The 14,899-nt window shown below is 51.9% G+C and overlaps 1 protein-coding gene across 1 annotated transcript in view; it reads right to left on the bottom strand.

The window, feature by feature from the left end:
- lmo7a (LIM domain 7a) overlaps positions 1–14,899 on the bottom strand; it is a 73,404-nt gene that overhangs the window by 7,867 nt on the left and 50,638 nt on the right. The window contains exons 14-26 of the mRNA XM_061227242.1: positions 14,016–14,047; positions 12,347–12,461; positions 11,635–11,780; positions 10,069–10,756; positions 8,849–9,118; positions 8,125–8,239; positions 7,210–7,371; positions 5,775–5,959; positions 5,254–5,317; positions 4,814–4,873; positions 2,798–2,823; positions 1,245–1,352; positions 426–515 (exon numbers count right to left, since the gene is read on the bottom strand). Coding sequence (XP_061083226.1) covers positions 426–515; positions 1,245–1,352; positions 2,798–2,823; positions 4,814–4,873; positions 5,254–5,317; positions 5,775–5,959; positions 7,210–7,371; positions 8,125–8,239; positions 8,849–9,118; positions 10,069–10,756; positions 11,635–11,780; positions 12,347–12,461; positions 14,016–14,047 — 2,061 coding nt within the window. The remainder of the gene's footprint in view (positions 1–425; positions 516–1,244; positions 1,353–2,797; positions 2,824–4,813; positions 4,874–5,253; positions 5,318–5,774; positions 5,960–7,209; positions 7,372–8,124; positions 8,240–8,848; positions 9,119–10,068; positions 10,757–11,634; positions 11,781–12,346; positions 12,462–14,015; positions 14,048–14,899) is intronic.

Consider the following 14,899-nt stretch of genomic DNA (forward strand, 5'->3'; position numbering starts at 1 on the left):
CAAACTGGGTAAATGATTGAGGTAATTGTGCAGCTAATAAGGACACGGTAGCTCTGGCACTTCACAGGTGACACAGAGAGCAAAGGCGAATGCCACGGCATATCAGCTCAGCTGCAATTTACGAGTTTAATTAGAGCGAGGCTGCCCAATGGAGTCTGAAACAGGATAAAAAATAAATAAATAAAAATATTCAATAATAAAATAATAACGTAACGTCTGGGAAACGACCGTGACTGGAATCAGAAACAAGTGCAGACACAGAAAGACGTGGTATGAAAATGACATTAATGAAATCAAATCTCTGTTAAATAAAATGTAAAAAAAAAATAGAAAAGGGGGTCTGAATATTTTTTGGGGGGCATGTGGGTTCCTGGCAGGGAGGTGTGGATGTCTGGGAGGGGGGGTCCTGGGAGGGAGAGCCTTACCACTGCCTCCTGTTTTACGGGCTTCATGGCCTCCTCCTGTGCCAGACGCCATTCCTCATCCAGCTTCTCCTGGTCCTTCCTGTATTTCTCCTGCGCACAGGGAGAGCAGAGAGACGCGTGGGTAACGCAGGGAGACGCGGGGGAGACGCGGGGGAGACGTGAGGGCTAAGATTATCGACCATCAGATTTCCATTTTAGCATCTAAGCTCTTTTGTGAAGAGCAATAAATCCCGACCTTGAAAGACCGTTACAGCGCCTACGCGGCTTTCCCTGCGCCACAGCGATCACAGAGTCTTCAGAGCTTCTCTCCTGCTGACAGAGGCCTCCGCCGTCCTGCTCTCAGGTCAGCCCGGCTGGCAGCGGCCGCAATTAACGAGTGAAATAATTAGAATGATTAAGCCGGCGCGGGCCCGAGGCAGAAAGATCAGCACAGAGAGCACCGTGTTCCACAGGAGCTCGGGCAGAAGAGCGCGTCATTACACTGCACTTAGCTGACTAAGCAGGGGCCAATCCCCTCTGGAGCAATGCGGGGTTAAGGGCCTTGCTCAAGGGCCCAACGGCTGCACTGATATTACGGTGGCTACACTGGGTTTTGGAACACCAGCAATCCAGGTCCCAGTGAAGCACAAGGCTATAGGCGGCCCCTGTCATTCACAGCGCTAAAGACAGTCGCTGAAACGCACTCTTTTCGGTGTAGTCAAACGTAGGAAGAGAGGCTGGGTTTGGGGAGTTTGGGGACAGAGGCTGGGTTTGGGGAGTTTGGGGAGAGAGGCTCGGTTTGGGGAGTTTGGGGACAGAGGCTGCACCTGCCGCCCTTACCTGCAGTTGGCGCTCCTGATCCTTCTGCCACTTCTCCTGCCTCCTGCGCTCCTCATCCAGGTCCCAGGACCAGCGGTTGGAGGAGGTGCTGACGGGGGGCACCTGTAACTAAGAGACGGGTTGCTGGGTTACACAGCAAGCAGGGGCTCATGAAGAATGAGGCACAGCACCACAAGTTCTCCGGGATTCAAACCCGCAGGTCCTTCTCTACAGTGTGAACAGGCCCCGCCTTTTCAGTAAGGTGGCTTTCGCATAATCATAACATTCAAAACAGCGTCAGGCTATTACACTGCTGTGGATCTTCCCATGCATAGTCACTGCCTTCCTTGGCAGCAGCGTTTGATTCTTGTCATGTGAAAGCAGATTAAGATGTCACTTACTTTTAAATATCAGAGTGCGCAAGCGCGAAGTGTTTTCATATGAAACGGTTTTGCTCTTACACAAGTGATATGCAGCAGGGGCCTATAACCATTTTCAAGTTTCAAGAAAGGGTCAGACAAGGTCTGATGGGCCCAACAAAATGTCTCCTCAGAGTTCTGGTTCTGGTTCTGGTACCAAGCAAAGGAGGTCCTCTGTGCTCTCTAACAAGCCTGAGATGTGACTGGAATATCATAAAAAATATTTCTGCAAAACTGCCGTCTTAACAGCCACACACCTGGGACCTCTCAACTAAATTACACACTGTTCCACATTATCGAGCCCCTTAATTTCGGTTTCCTGGCAATGCACTGCCAAAATTAATTACTTGCGTAGTGAATCTTCAATATTCACTGGGGGGGGGGGGGGAGTAGTGTTCACTCAGTGTTCTGCCATACTAATTCAAAAGCAGTGTCCAGCTGCCCAGAACAGTATTAAAAAAACAATATCCAGTTAATTTCATATTAAAACTTCTGATGAGCAGCGCTCTGCTTCATAACGGAGTGGTTTGGCTGGCGGCCATGTTGCCATGGATATGGACATGAGAAGTAAACAAACGTGGTTGAGCAGTGTTCTGGTGAGGCCAATGCTGATCTTAGTCTGATTAACGCGTTCCTTTGTGTGCCTTTTTAACAAGCCGTATCAAATTAAAATTATGAACACGGAAAGTGTTCAGCGTGCAGCCAATCCAGGAGTTTCGCTCACGGAGAACAACAGCTATCCACTAACAACCTGGGGCCCGCATCGCAAAGCAGGATTACAGAGTTAGCGGGATAACCGCGTTGACTAAAACCGGGATCACAGTCTGTATCAAAATGATCAGTTCCAAGTTTTGCAGGTATCCAGCTAACACAGTAATCCTGCTTTGTGATACGGGCCACTGTTTCCTAAACAGTACAGCAACAGTAGATTTTTAGAGCTGATTTCTCATTTAATTTGTAGTCACCCTGGAGGTCACACCAATATGAGTAAATATGACAATTAATTTCGAATTCATTAATCAAGAGAGGCCTTTGTGGAGGGCACTTAATAGGAGGATATCAGTTTGAAACATTTACGAAGATATAAATCGATAAAGATGTCAAACATTTACATTACAATACATTAATTTAGATCATTTGGAAAATTCTACTTACATCTGATAGGGCAGATTCAGCTCCCCCTAGAACAACGAGGCAGAGGAACGGGAGACAAAGATAATTACTGCATTGTCAAAGATACTCAGCACATTGTCCTTATATAAAGGTCGTCAAGTCCTGCAGCTCTGGCACTGTTCAGATGGAGTCTAATTCATTTCATATCGACTGATTCTACAGCAGCCGTCCATCCCCCAGGTCCTGGGGAACCGCAGGGCCTGGGGGTTGTAGTTTAGGTGAAAAGACACCAACTCCCAGCAGGCCCGGTAGCACTGAGCATTTCATGATGTGATCAGACTGCAAAACTTTCAAATACGAAACTCTGACAATGATGACACTGCAAACCGGACCTGGGTTCAAAAAGTTTTTGAATTCAACTAATTGTCTGCATTTGACCAAGCATGCCTGGTGTATTTGGAACAAATGACAAACAATCCCAAAAGGCAAGATCAATAGAGCACAGAAAGTATTTGAATCCAAAAACGATTGCCATTTGAACCCAGGTCTGATTGCAAGCACTCAAGGCACACAGGCAGGAAGAAAAAAAAACGACAAGCAGAAGTGCGTCATGGCAACAAGCAGACAGGGCGTTAAAAATGCTGAAAAAAGGAAATATAAACTTTATGAACAGATGAAAGCAGCACTGGTCACCAAACGCACACAGATCATGCAGAAGCCTGGTATGTATTAGTATGCAGGAAGAGCAACACGCCCCCAAACCCCCCCCCCCCCCCCCCCACTGCACACCATGCCGAAATACTGCAGCCCCCCCCAGGTGAGTTCCAAGTCAGAGCAAATGGAGGTGGGGGAGTAGGGGGGGTGGGGGGGCAAGGGGTATAATATGACAGAAAGGAGAAAACTGTTGAGTCACACTTTAAAATAAGGTTCACGAATTGGCGTTAACTAATGTAGTTCACGTGAATTGAGAACGGATACAGCGTATCGTACAAATATATGCTGCAAACAAAAGCTGTACAGGTTAACTTCTCAGCAGTTATTTAATTTATTTAACAGCTACTGAACATTATTTAATGCCAATTCATGTAACCGTATAGTAAAGTGTCACAGGCTATTCTTCAGTGCGATACTAGGGTTTCTGACACGGCGCGTCCAGTTGGGAATTGTGGTATACATGTGGTATCTATGCTTGCTTGTTAACAAAATAATCTGTGCCCCTATAACCACTTTACAACGCGTCTGAGTGAGGATTCTACTGGTTTCTTCCTGTTAGCCAGTGAGTTTGCATTGCCACTGTCACCCTACATGCAGAACTATGCCAACTATGCCACTGATCCAGAACCTACAGGCAGAACTATTCCTGATGAAACCAGCTACATATTTCAACAGGTAATGTTGGTCAGGCGAAATCACCAGGGTCCCATCTGTTGACAAGGTGGACACCTGGTCAATGAAACTGAACTATTTTTACATAAATGAATCGCCATAGGCAGTGGGTCTCCAGGACGGAAAGTAGGAACTACTGGGCATAACTCAGGGCATTTCATTACCTCCTGTTAATAGAGAAATCCTTTGTGAGACATTATAATAATGCATTAGAAAATTGTATTTCCCCAAAGGCAGCAAGACCCCTCTCAGTGTAACAGGACCAATCAAATTGGTGATAAAACCTGAAATACGAGACGAAGACAGCTTTAGAGATTAGATACAGCCCTCCCTGGGAAACCCTGCTTTAGGGATAAGCTCTGTCACTCACAGGACGCAGTGAGAACCTTGTTATACGCGTGTCAGGTGCTACTTTAGGATGGTGTGGCGCTATTTCGGGTCACAGTGAAGCACTGCACGCGTGCCCCAAATTACCACAGAGGAAGACGAGCGAACCAGGCGCTAACCCGGAGGACCCTGAGGGGAGAATGGGGGGGGGGGGGTTATGTTGCTAGGTTACAGGGCACAGACGGGAGATCCAGAGCCCAGCAGCAGAGATTCAGAGGCAGGAGGCAGCACCAAAGCTCGCCGTCACCAGCACACTCCTGCACCCACACGTCTCAGTGTTTTTACCTTGCTGCTCAAAAAACTCTGATCTCCTTTTTAAGTTTTTCAAAGAAATGGGCTCAGAGCCTACACAGGAGACGAAGACATGAGACAACAGGCACAGGGCAGGTGAGGAACTCCGACACGGAGCGTTTGACCTCAGGAACATTCTCATCTGAGGAACATTCTCATCCGCCGGCATTCATTGTTCGGCATTCCAGATTACAAAAACAATGCAAAACAATTACACATCCGTTACTTATTTTTCCGAGATATCTCAGATCATTAGTGCCGATCAGAAATCACAGCGTGAAGCTGGCACTGAATCACAAACAGCAACCAAGCAGACAATTCCTAACTCCATGTGGGATTCCTAGTTCCACAGGTCTGGGAAAAGCCTCCTTTATATTCCTCATCCAGGTGACTGCGGGCGGATTGGAACACTGAACTCCACAAAGTTCCATTACCTTTGTTCCGCATGATCACAGGGTCGTCACGGAAACCGCCATTCATGTCTTTAGATGCCACGTCCTGCAAGGTAAGCAGGGAGTCGGTCAGGTTCCGTTAGTCCAGGATTATACAACGCCCACGGTTACACACCAACCCCATACACTGCTATTTTACACCATACACCACACAACATTCCTACACATCAGTATTATACACATGCCTTGCCTTCCAAAGTTCAGGACTTAAAAAAAAAAAACCTCAAAGTAAGCTGTACAATAGCACATCGATGCAACTGAAATGGCTATGACGTTGTTCTCACAATTTAATCTTCTTCTTGAAAACTGTACTGTACATTACAGTACACACAATGTGCAGAGGATCAACCGGACTTTCAGATCTTTGGAAAGAACGATCAACAGCGTCCACTCCAGACAAAAAGAAAAAGTTAATTAACCAAACGGTAAGTGCAACATCATCGTCACATCACCCTGACCGACGTCAGCGGTGTCTGTCGGAGCGCCCGCGTCGGGATACTCACGTTGACGGGCTGTTCGCGGGACTCCTGCGGCGTTTTCGCGTTGAACTCCGCGGAGGGCTGGCGGGCGAACTCGCGGCAGGTGTTGATGCACTTGTCGGGCGAACCTACAAGCGTTGGATCCATAGAGGTCAGATTGATGGTCTTATGGCTTTTGTACGGGAGGGAAGGTTGGTCTTGGTCCCAGGCTGAACGATGCGGGGGGGCGGGGCGACGGCATAAAGAAACGGCAGTTTAAGCGACGGCGTTGGCAACCAGCGGTAACTAAGGCGCACAGCGACGGAGAGGCCAGAAGCTGCAGCTACAGCGGTTAATAGATTAGAGCGAGGGCAACACAGACCACCTTCCCCCAACATGCACGCTACACCTGGGCGCTACACCTGGCCAGCTACACCTGGGCGCACAACGCTAACTTTTCCAACAGGACCACCCGACACTGCGATGCCACAAGGAGTACGCGGTCTCATTTGACATCATTTTGGTCAACGTTTCTCGAATTAACAGTGATTCATTTTTTTAGTGGACCGGTGGACAGCCAAAGCTGTCATCTAGTGTGGACATCTAGTGTGGCAGAGATGAAGGTCTTTGTTGGAAAAGAACAGTTGCAGACAAAAGATATCTCGACACCGCTAAAACTAAAATGGCCGACTATGAATATACCAGAAAATCTACGTTAAGCTCCCACGACTCACAGGTTAGGAAGACATGTTAATACAACAGGTTTGAGCAAACACTCACCAGCCAATGGAAACCAGTACAGTGAAAGGGTCATCAGAGGGATATGCACCACGGTGAAAGCCTTTAGACTTTCACAATTGGTTCACTGAGCAAGAGTCCGAAATGCACCGCAACGGTCAACCGTGAAGTTAAACTCAGAGGAAACCCCAACTTAAAGTGCACAAGCCAAATGTAAAACATGGTCACTGCACAGAATCGATCAGAACAGCTTACTTGCCTGCTATTGAGTATACATGTCACATACAAGTATATAAACACACACACACACACACACACACACACACACACACGTGTATGTGACTGTATACTTAATAGTAGGCACGTACACGGTTTCAGAGTGTTTGGCTGTTTGAATGCTCAGTGTGTGAGCAGGGGGTTTGGAATCGGGGGGGCCCTCTGCGTTTCACTGCAGGTTAGAGCAGTGCTCCCTCTAGTGGCCGTTTCGTCGGAAGTGCGGAGCCACAGTGCATTGGTCTGAGGCTGCGTCCGAAACAGGCTGCAAACTTAAAATCAGCACACGATGTGCTCCCGAATACAGACCGACGCTGGATGAGAAAGTCGTTAAGTCGGCTCAATGTTCTGTGAACGTGGTCTAGGCGGTGGTGAGGCGTTTCGGACTCAGCCTGAGAGCGCGCACTGGGAGCGCGGCGCGACAGAGCGTTGCCGTGGGCGTTGCCGTGGGCGAGGTCAGCTGACTCACTGTTCCGGCCGTGGCGGCGGATGTCCATGATGAGGCAGCCCTTCTGCAGCGCGGCCTCCAGGCTGGCCTTCCACTCCGCGTAGCTCATGTCCGACACCTTCTGCCCGCTCACCGCCAACACCGCGTCCCCCGCCTGCAGCTGGCACAGCTCCGCCGGGCTCCCTGCAGGAACACGCCCAGAGAGTCACGACACAGCCAGAGAGTCATGACACGCCCAGAGAGAGTCAAGACACAGCCAGAGAGAGAGTCATGACTCGCCCAGAGAGAGTCACGACACGGCCAGAGAGAGTCATGACACGCCCAGAGAGAGAGTCATGACTCGCCCAGAGAGAGTCACGACACGGCCAGAGAGAGTCACGACACGGCCAGAGAGAGTCATGACACGCCCAGAGAGAGAGTCATGACTCGCCCAGAGAGAGTCACGACACGGCCAGAGAGAGTCACGACACGGCCAGAGAGAGTCACGACACGGCCAGAGAGAGTCATGACACGCCCAGAGAGAGAGTCATGACTCGCCCAGAGAGAGTCACAACACGTCCAGAGAGAGTCATGACACGCCTAGAGAGAGAGTCATGACTCGCCCAGAGAGAGTCACAACACGTCCAGAGAGAGTCATGACACGCCTAGAGCATCACAACGCGCCCACAGTCACGCCACAAAGAGTCACGACACCCTCACAGATAGGAATAAGGTTTTCTCTCGAGGTGTGAGACACCATTCATGACATGTCAAAGAAATTCAGGCACCACAGCCTTCAATTAACCAGGTATGAGAGCAGATTCTGTGTTTCGATTCCAGTTGACCAATCAGGACTGTGCCGTCGTCCGATCGGTTTGTCAGATGACAGCACGGCGTGAGAGGGCATCCTGACGTCGTAGCCTGTGAGATAACGGCGTAATGTCCGCCCGCTCTTACCTTCCTGAATGGACTTGATGAAGGCCCCGGTGGAGTCCCAGTCGGTCTGGAAGCCGAAGTCTCTCCCGCTGTTGGGTTTTTGGTTCAGGCTGATCCTCATGTCGCAGAACACCTCCTGCAAAGGGAAGAGGGGCTATGAGCACCACCCCACCTCCTGCAGAGCCTCTGAATTCCTGTGTCACAAACATTCCTCTGTACTTTCTCATTTCCTGGTGTTAATTGCTTTCTGGAGTCTATCGACAGCTTGTGTTGACGCAACGGCACAGTGATTTCACTGTCGCCCAACTTGCCGTTAAAAGTTTAAGAAGAATGTGTACGTGGAGGCGTGCATGTCTTCCTGAAAATGTCCTTCTGTTATCCATACATACAGAGTATTGGAAAGCGGTTCATTGGAACAGTCCCAACCTCTGTTATTAATTTGATTTATTTGTAGTGTGGTTCTCTCCATGTAGTGGTTAAGGTAAATGACTGGGACCCGCAAGGTCGGTGGTTCGATCCCCGGTGTAGCCACAATAAGATCTGCACAGCCGTTGGGCCCTTGAGCAAGGCCCTTAACCCTGCATTGCTCCAGGGGAGGATTATCTCCTGCTTAGGCTAATCAACTGTACGTCGCTCTGGATAAGAGTGTCAGTCAGATGCCATTAATGTAGTTAATGTAACCGGCCGTCACGTGATAATTGGCGGTGACGATCGTACAGCCCATCCAGGGCCATCTCACACTCACCTGCGCATCATCGTCTTTAGGAGCGCTGTCGAGGGCCGACTCTGGTTTGGGCTTTGGGCCGTCAGTGCTGCACACGGGTGCAGGGGCTTTGCCCGGCTGTGCCTCTTCCTCTTCCTCCTCCTCCTCTTCCTCATCGTCGTCGTCGTCCTCCTCCTCCTCGCTGGGCGGGGCGCGAGCCTCCTCCTCGGTCATGAACTGGCTGTAGCGGCTCGGGGCGGTGGGTTTCTGTGAGGCCGTCTCTCCGTTTAAGCGCTTGTGCGAGTCGTCCGTCTGAGGAGGACAGAGACACAGATAATCATCCGTCTGAGAGGGACAGAGACACGGATAGTTGTCCGTCTTTCCCTCCCAGTGGTCATAATTTTCGAGGGAACCTTTTTCAACTTTACACACACACACAAACACACACACACACACACACACACACGTCCTGAGAGGACACTAGGGTTTAAGACAGGGATGGGCAAGCAGGGCCGTATCAGTTTCTGGATTTCGGACCATTTCAGACTTCTGCTCTGAATTATTTAATCGGCCCAATCATTGACATGACCTGTAATGTTTTTGCCACATGCCGTGATATAAACAGCAGCTGATAAATGTTCATGTCTTGCAGCATTTTTTGGCGGTCTAATTTACAAGTGAACCAGTCATGGTGCATGTGGCTTATCCCTCCAGGCCTGGAGTTACCCATCCCTGCTCTAATCTTGCATACACACCGCACCTCCAGGACTGGAGTTACCCATCCCTGCTCTAATCCTGCATACACACCGGCCCTCCAGGACTGGAGTTACCCATCCCTGCTCTAAACCTGCATATACACCGGCCCCTCCAGGACTGGAGTTACCCATCCCCGCTATAATCCTGCACACACACCGGCCCTCCAGGACTGGAGTTACCCATCCCCGCTCTAATCCTGCATACACACCGGCCCTCCAGGACTGGAGTTACCCATCCCTGCTCTAATCCCGCACACACACCGGCCCTCCAGGACTGGAGTTACCCATCCCCGCTCTAATCCTGCATACACACACCGCACCTCCAGGACTGGAGTTACCCATCCCCGCTATAATCCTGCACACACACCGCACCTCCAGGACTGGAGTTACCCATCCCCGCTCTAATCCCGCACACACACACCGCACCTCCAGGACTGGAGTTACCCATCCCTGCCCTAATCCTGCACACACACCGGCCCTCCTGAGATTAAGAGGACGGTGACTCACCGCAAACGCCCGGGGAAGCGAGGCGATGCGCGTGGCCTGGGTGCCGAAGGGCCGGGGCGTGACTACGGAGGACAGGCGCGAGCCGGCGGGCTTCTGGTAGCTCCGGGGGAGCGAGGCCGACACGGAGACCGGGGCCACCACCGGCTTTATCTCCGCGGAGGCGCGCTTGTAGAAGGAGCCGGCAGCCGGCTCGTCCGCCGGTCGGCTGAGGAAGGGGAACCGGGTGTTGGGGGCTTTGGCAGCGGGCGGGGTCCGGCTCTCCTCGGTCTTGGCGGCCGCGAGGGAGATGAGGTTGGCGGACACGGCGGGATCGGGATCAGGTATCGCGGAAGTGAAGCTGGTGGGTTTGGTGGAGTTTACGGCGGGGGCGGGAGCAGGGGCGGGGGCGAGGATGGGCGTGGGGTCGGTCCAGGTTTCGGGAGTGTCGTCGCTCTCCTCCGGCTCCGGGGCTCTGACCGGACTGGCCCGGGCGGCGGCGGGTTTGGCGGGAGACGGAGACCGCGCGGGTCTCGGGGCGGGAGTGCGCTCAGGCTCCGGGCTGGGGGGAGCCCTGCTGCGGGACGGGTACAGGCTGTCCGCGGTGCGGCTGCGGTCCAGGGGCCGTCGGGGGGCAGGCTCTGGTGGGATGTCCTGACTGGAGGAGAGGGAGCGCCGGCTGTGTGTGGGAGAGGAGAGGCCTCTGCTCTCTCTGCACACAGGGGAGAGAGGGGTGTTAGGGGTGTGCGTGTGAGTGTGTGTGTGTGTGTGTGTGAGATTGTGAGTGTGTGTGTGTGTGTGGGAGAGGAGAGGCCTCTGCTCTCTCTGCACACAGGGGAGAGAGGGGTGTTAGGGGTGTGCGTGTGTGTGTGCGTGTGTTTGTGTGGGAGAGGAGGCCTCTGCTCTCTCTGCACATAGGGGAGAGAGGGGTGTTAGGGGTGTGCGTGTGTGTGTGTGCGTGTGAGTGTGTGTGCGTGTGAGTGTGTGTGCGCGTGAGTGTGTGTGCGCGTGTGAGTGCGTGTGTGTGTACGTGTACGTGTGTTTGTGTGGGAGAGGAGAGGCCTCTGCTTTCTCTGCACACAGGGGAGAGGAAGGGGTGTTGGGTGTGTGTGTGTGTGTGTGTGTTAGGGGTGTGGGTGTGTGATTTATTCACGGAGGCAATAGGCAGTAAATCATACGGACATACACACACACACTCACTCTCACACACACACACCTGTCCTCCTGCACACACACACACACACACACACACACACCTGTCCTCCTGCACACACACACACACACACACACACACACACCTTTCCTCCCGCACACACACCTGTGTCCTCCTGCACACGCACACACACACACACCTGTCCTCCTGCACACACACACACACACACACACACCTGTCCTCCTGCACACACACACACACACCTGTCCTCCTGCGCACACACACACACACACACACACACACCTTTCCTCCTGCACACACACACACACACACACACACACACACACACACACACACACACACACACACACACACACACACACACACACACACACACACACACACACACACACACACACACACACACACACACACACCTGTCCTCCTGCATCTCCTTGTAGGTCCTGGATCTGCGGGGGCTGCCGGCCCTGCTGGTGACCTGCTCGATCTGCTCGCGCTCCTCCTTCTTCTTCACGATGCTGGAGTTCACGCTGCGCCGTCGATTCTTCCACTTGCTCAGGTCCTGGGGAGGGAGGGGGGGAGAGGGGGGGTGAGCTGAGCCACGCGGGGGGAAGGAGACGGAACAGGACGACGGCAGCGATTGGTGGGGTCTAGACTGTGACCTTATCTAGACCTTACCGTTCAAAGAGCATTTTGGCAACTCAGACTACTTGGTGAAAAGTACCATTACATGGCACGGCAAGACAGATTGGTGAAATTTACTGGGATAAGGACGACCTGGAGGCATTTCATGAAGCAAGATTGCTGAGCTAGCTGGATAGCTGGATGCTGGATAGCTGGATAGCTGCCACGGAATAAATCCATTCACTGCGGTCCGTGTTCCGGGTTTTACACAGAGCAGTTCTCCAGCCAACTTTAAGCCAGCTATGCTCGATTGATCGTGCCCGGTGCAACTGAGCCAACCAAGGAGACCAGAAGATGGAGCTTGCACTGTTCCAATACACCAGACAAGCTCAGCAAAGCATAGAAAAGTATTTGAATCCAAAACAATTACATATTTGACCCAGGTCTGTTGACCCCCCCCCCCCCCCCCCCTTTCCAGACGGTTGCCATGGCAGCCACACTCACATCCTGCCACTGGTCCTCGTTCTCCTTGGACTTCTCCCGAATCTTCTGCAGCTCCTCGTAACGCACCTGCTTCAAGACCTCCGGGTCCATGGGAATGTCGCTCATGGACTTGCTCCTGTTTAAAAGCAGACGGAGCGCGTTAAACAAGGCCACACACATGCACATGACACGTGACTCATCCCGGGATGGAGCAGAGGGCAGCCGCAGTGCAGCGCCTGGGGACCGACTCCGGTTCAGAGGCCAGGGCGGACCACACCTAACCTGTCCTGCGTGTCTTTGCGTGTGTGGGAGGAAACCGGAGGAAAACCCGCGCAAACAAGTACACTCCGGGCAGAGGTCGGGCCTAGATCAGGCTGGCCGGGAATCGAACCCAGGACCTTCTTCTTGCGCGGCAACAGTGTTAACAACTGCGCCAATTTCTGGTCCTCAGACATTGACCTGAAAATGCCTGCCCGTTTTCCTTTGGTTGAATGCTTCAGTTTAAAAGCCACCTCAGCAGCTGTTGATGTCTTTCCTCAAACTGAGAGCACTTACTGCCATCTAGAGAGCTCTACTGTACTAGTGCAGAACTACAGCCCTCTGCTGTTCTGCTGTTCCAAAATCGCTGATGCACAGCTGACAATGTTGGAAAAGGGGTTCAGTCCCACAATAAGATCCGCACAGCCGTCGGGCCCTTGAGCAAAGGCCCTTAACCCCGCATTGCTCCAGGGGAGGATTGTCTTCCGCTTAGTCTAATCAACTGTAAGTCTCATCGGATAAAGGTATCAGCTAAATAACACATTATTAATATTATTATTGCATGATGGCATTGCATGACTGCATGAAATCCAACAGAAGACACATGCCATGACTTTGAAGCCAAGGAACCAGAAGCTTGCAACTGAAAACACTGCACATCAAATGCAAACAAACACAAGTAAATGACAATGCAGGCAAAAAAAAAAAAATATATATATATATATTTGTTTCAGCCAAGAGCAAATATGCACAAAAACGCATCAAACACAGCTTGTTGATATTTTAATATCAGACAGAAAAGGAAATTAGATCACAGCAGCCACTGGGTTACGTTTCAGCCACTCACAAAAGAGCAAGAAACGGGTCACGCAAGCTAGGCAGCAACAGCGTCATCTTGACAGACTTCTGAAGCAGCCATTTTGTTTTTGGGTTTTCTTTTTTATGCCAGGTCAACTTACCTCTGAATGCAGGCCATCTCTGTGGAGTAACACTACACAAACCGAGCTTCTTAAAACCAGCCCCTGGGTGGAGTGGTTTCTGTTGTGAGATGATACTTTTCTCAAACGCTTACCTGCCCGGGATATTAATAACGGAACGGACTGCGCTGTTATTGGGAGCAACAGTTTGATGCTGGAGTTAGTTAGTCCTGCTTTGAGTCCCCCCCCCCCCCTCCCTGTGAGTGGCGTATGCCGCAGATAGCGGTTAGCGGCGAGCAAGATGGCGGATCTATGGAACAGCCATAGGCACTGGGGGCGCGACTACAGCACAGAGCTGCGCAGACAGGAGCAGGGCTGCGCAGACAGGCCAGAGCTGCGCAGACAGGAGCAGGGCTGCGCAGACAGGAGCAGGGCTGCGCAGACACAGGACACAGAACACAAGCGCAGCGCGGCGCAGACGTGCGGCGGGGATCCTGGACCGGAGGTGAACTCACCCGTCAGAACCGTATCGCTTCTGCAGCAGTCTAGGGGACCAGAGAGAACCACACACAAACCAGGTTACATTTGGGCCGGGCGCTTTCCCCCTCTGCCTTTCCCCCTCTGCCTCCGCCCCTCTTCCTCTCCCCCTCCCTCTCCCTCTCCCTCTCCCTCTCTTCCCCATCCCTCCTTCTCTCTTCCACTCTCCATTTCTTCCTCTCCCCCCCACCACTTTTCTCCCTCCTCACATTTCCACTACTTTTTTCCTCTCTCAATCTCTCCACCTGTCTCTCCATCTACTGTATCTCTCCATCTCTCTCTTCCCATTTCTCGCTCTCTCCATCTCTCCATCTCAAAATCTCTCTTTCCCCATCTCCATCGCTTCCCATTTCCCCCCCTCTCTCACTCCCCACCTCCCTCTCCCTCTCCCTCTCCCTCTCTCTTGTTTGACGGACAGGTCGAGAAGGCCGCACTGAAAAGGGCATCCCAGCACACAGCAGCGCCGTCAGCACCTCGTTATAATTAGAACCTTCGTTTAGAATCGGGCGTCGCTCCAGGCAACCGCAATCAGACCAACAACCGTGACGCTTCAGGGGAGCGACAGTTTGATTGACACTTCCGTCCCGTACACCCCCGACTCCCTACGCCCTGCGGAGAGGGGGGGGGGGGGGGCTGCCACTTCAGCCGTAACCTCCACATTACTGCGGGAACTGTGGGGAGTGCAGTGTTTTCACAGGAATCAGAAATCTCACGTAAAGGAAATTAGGACCCCCCTGCGTTTATGGAGTGCCTCATATCTATAACCGCAGGACTGTACTGTGTACAGGGTGGAACGGATCATATCTGACCGCTAATGTTAGGATACAGTGAAGGCGTACATTCTCTATTGTGCCTGGAAAGC

This window comes from Conger conger, chromosome 17 (assembly GCF_963514075.1).
Source record: "Conger conger chromosome 17, fConCon1.1, whole genome shotgun sequence".
Taxonomy (NCBI): Eukaryota; Metazoa; Chordata; class Actinopteri; order Anguilliformes; family Congridae; genus Conger; species Conger conger.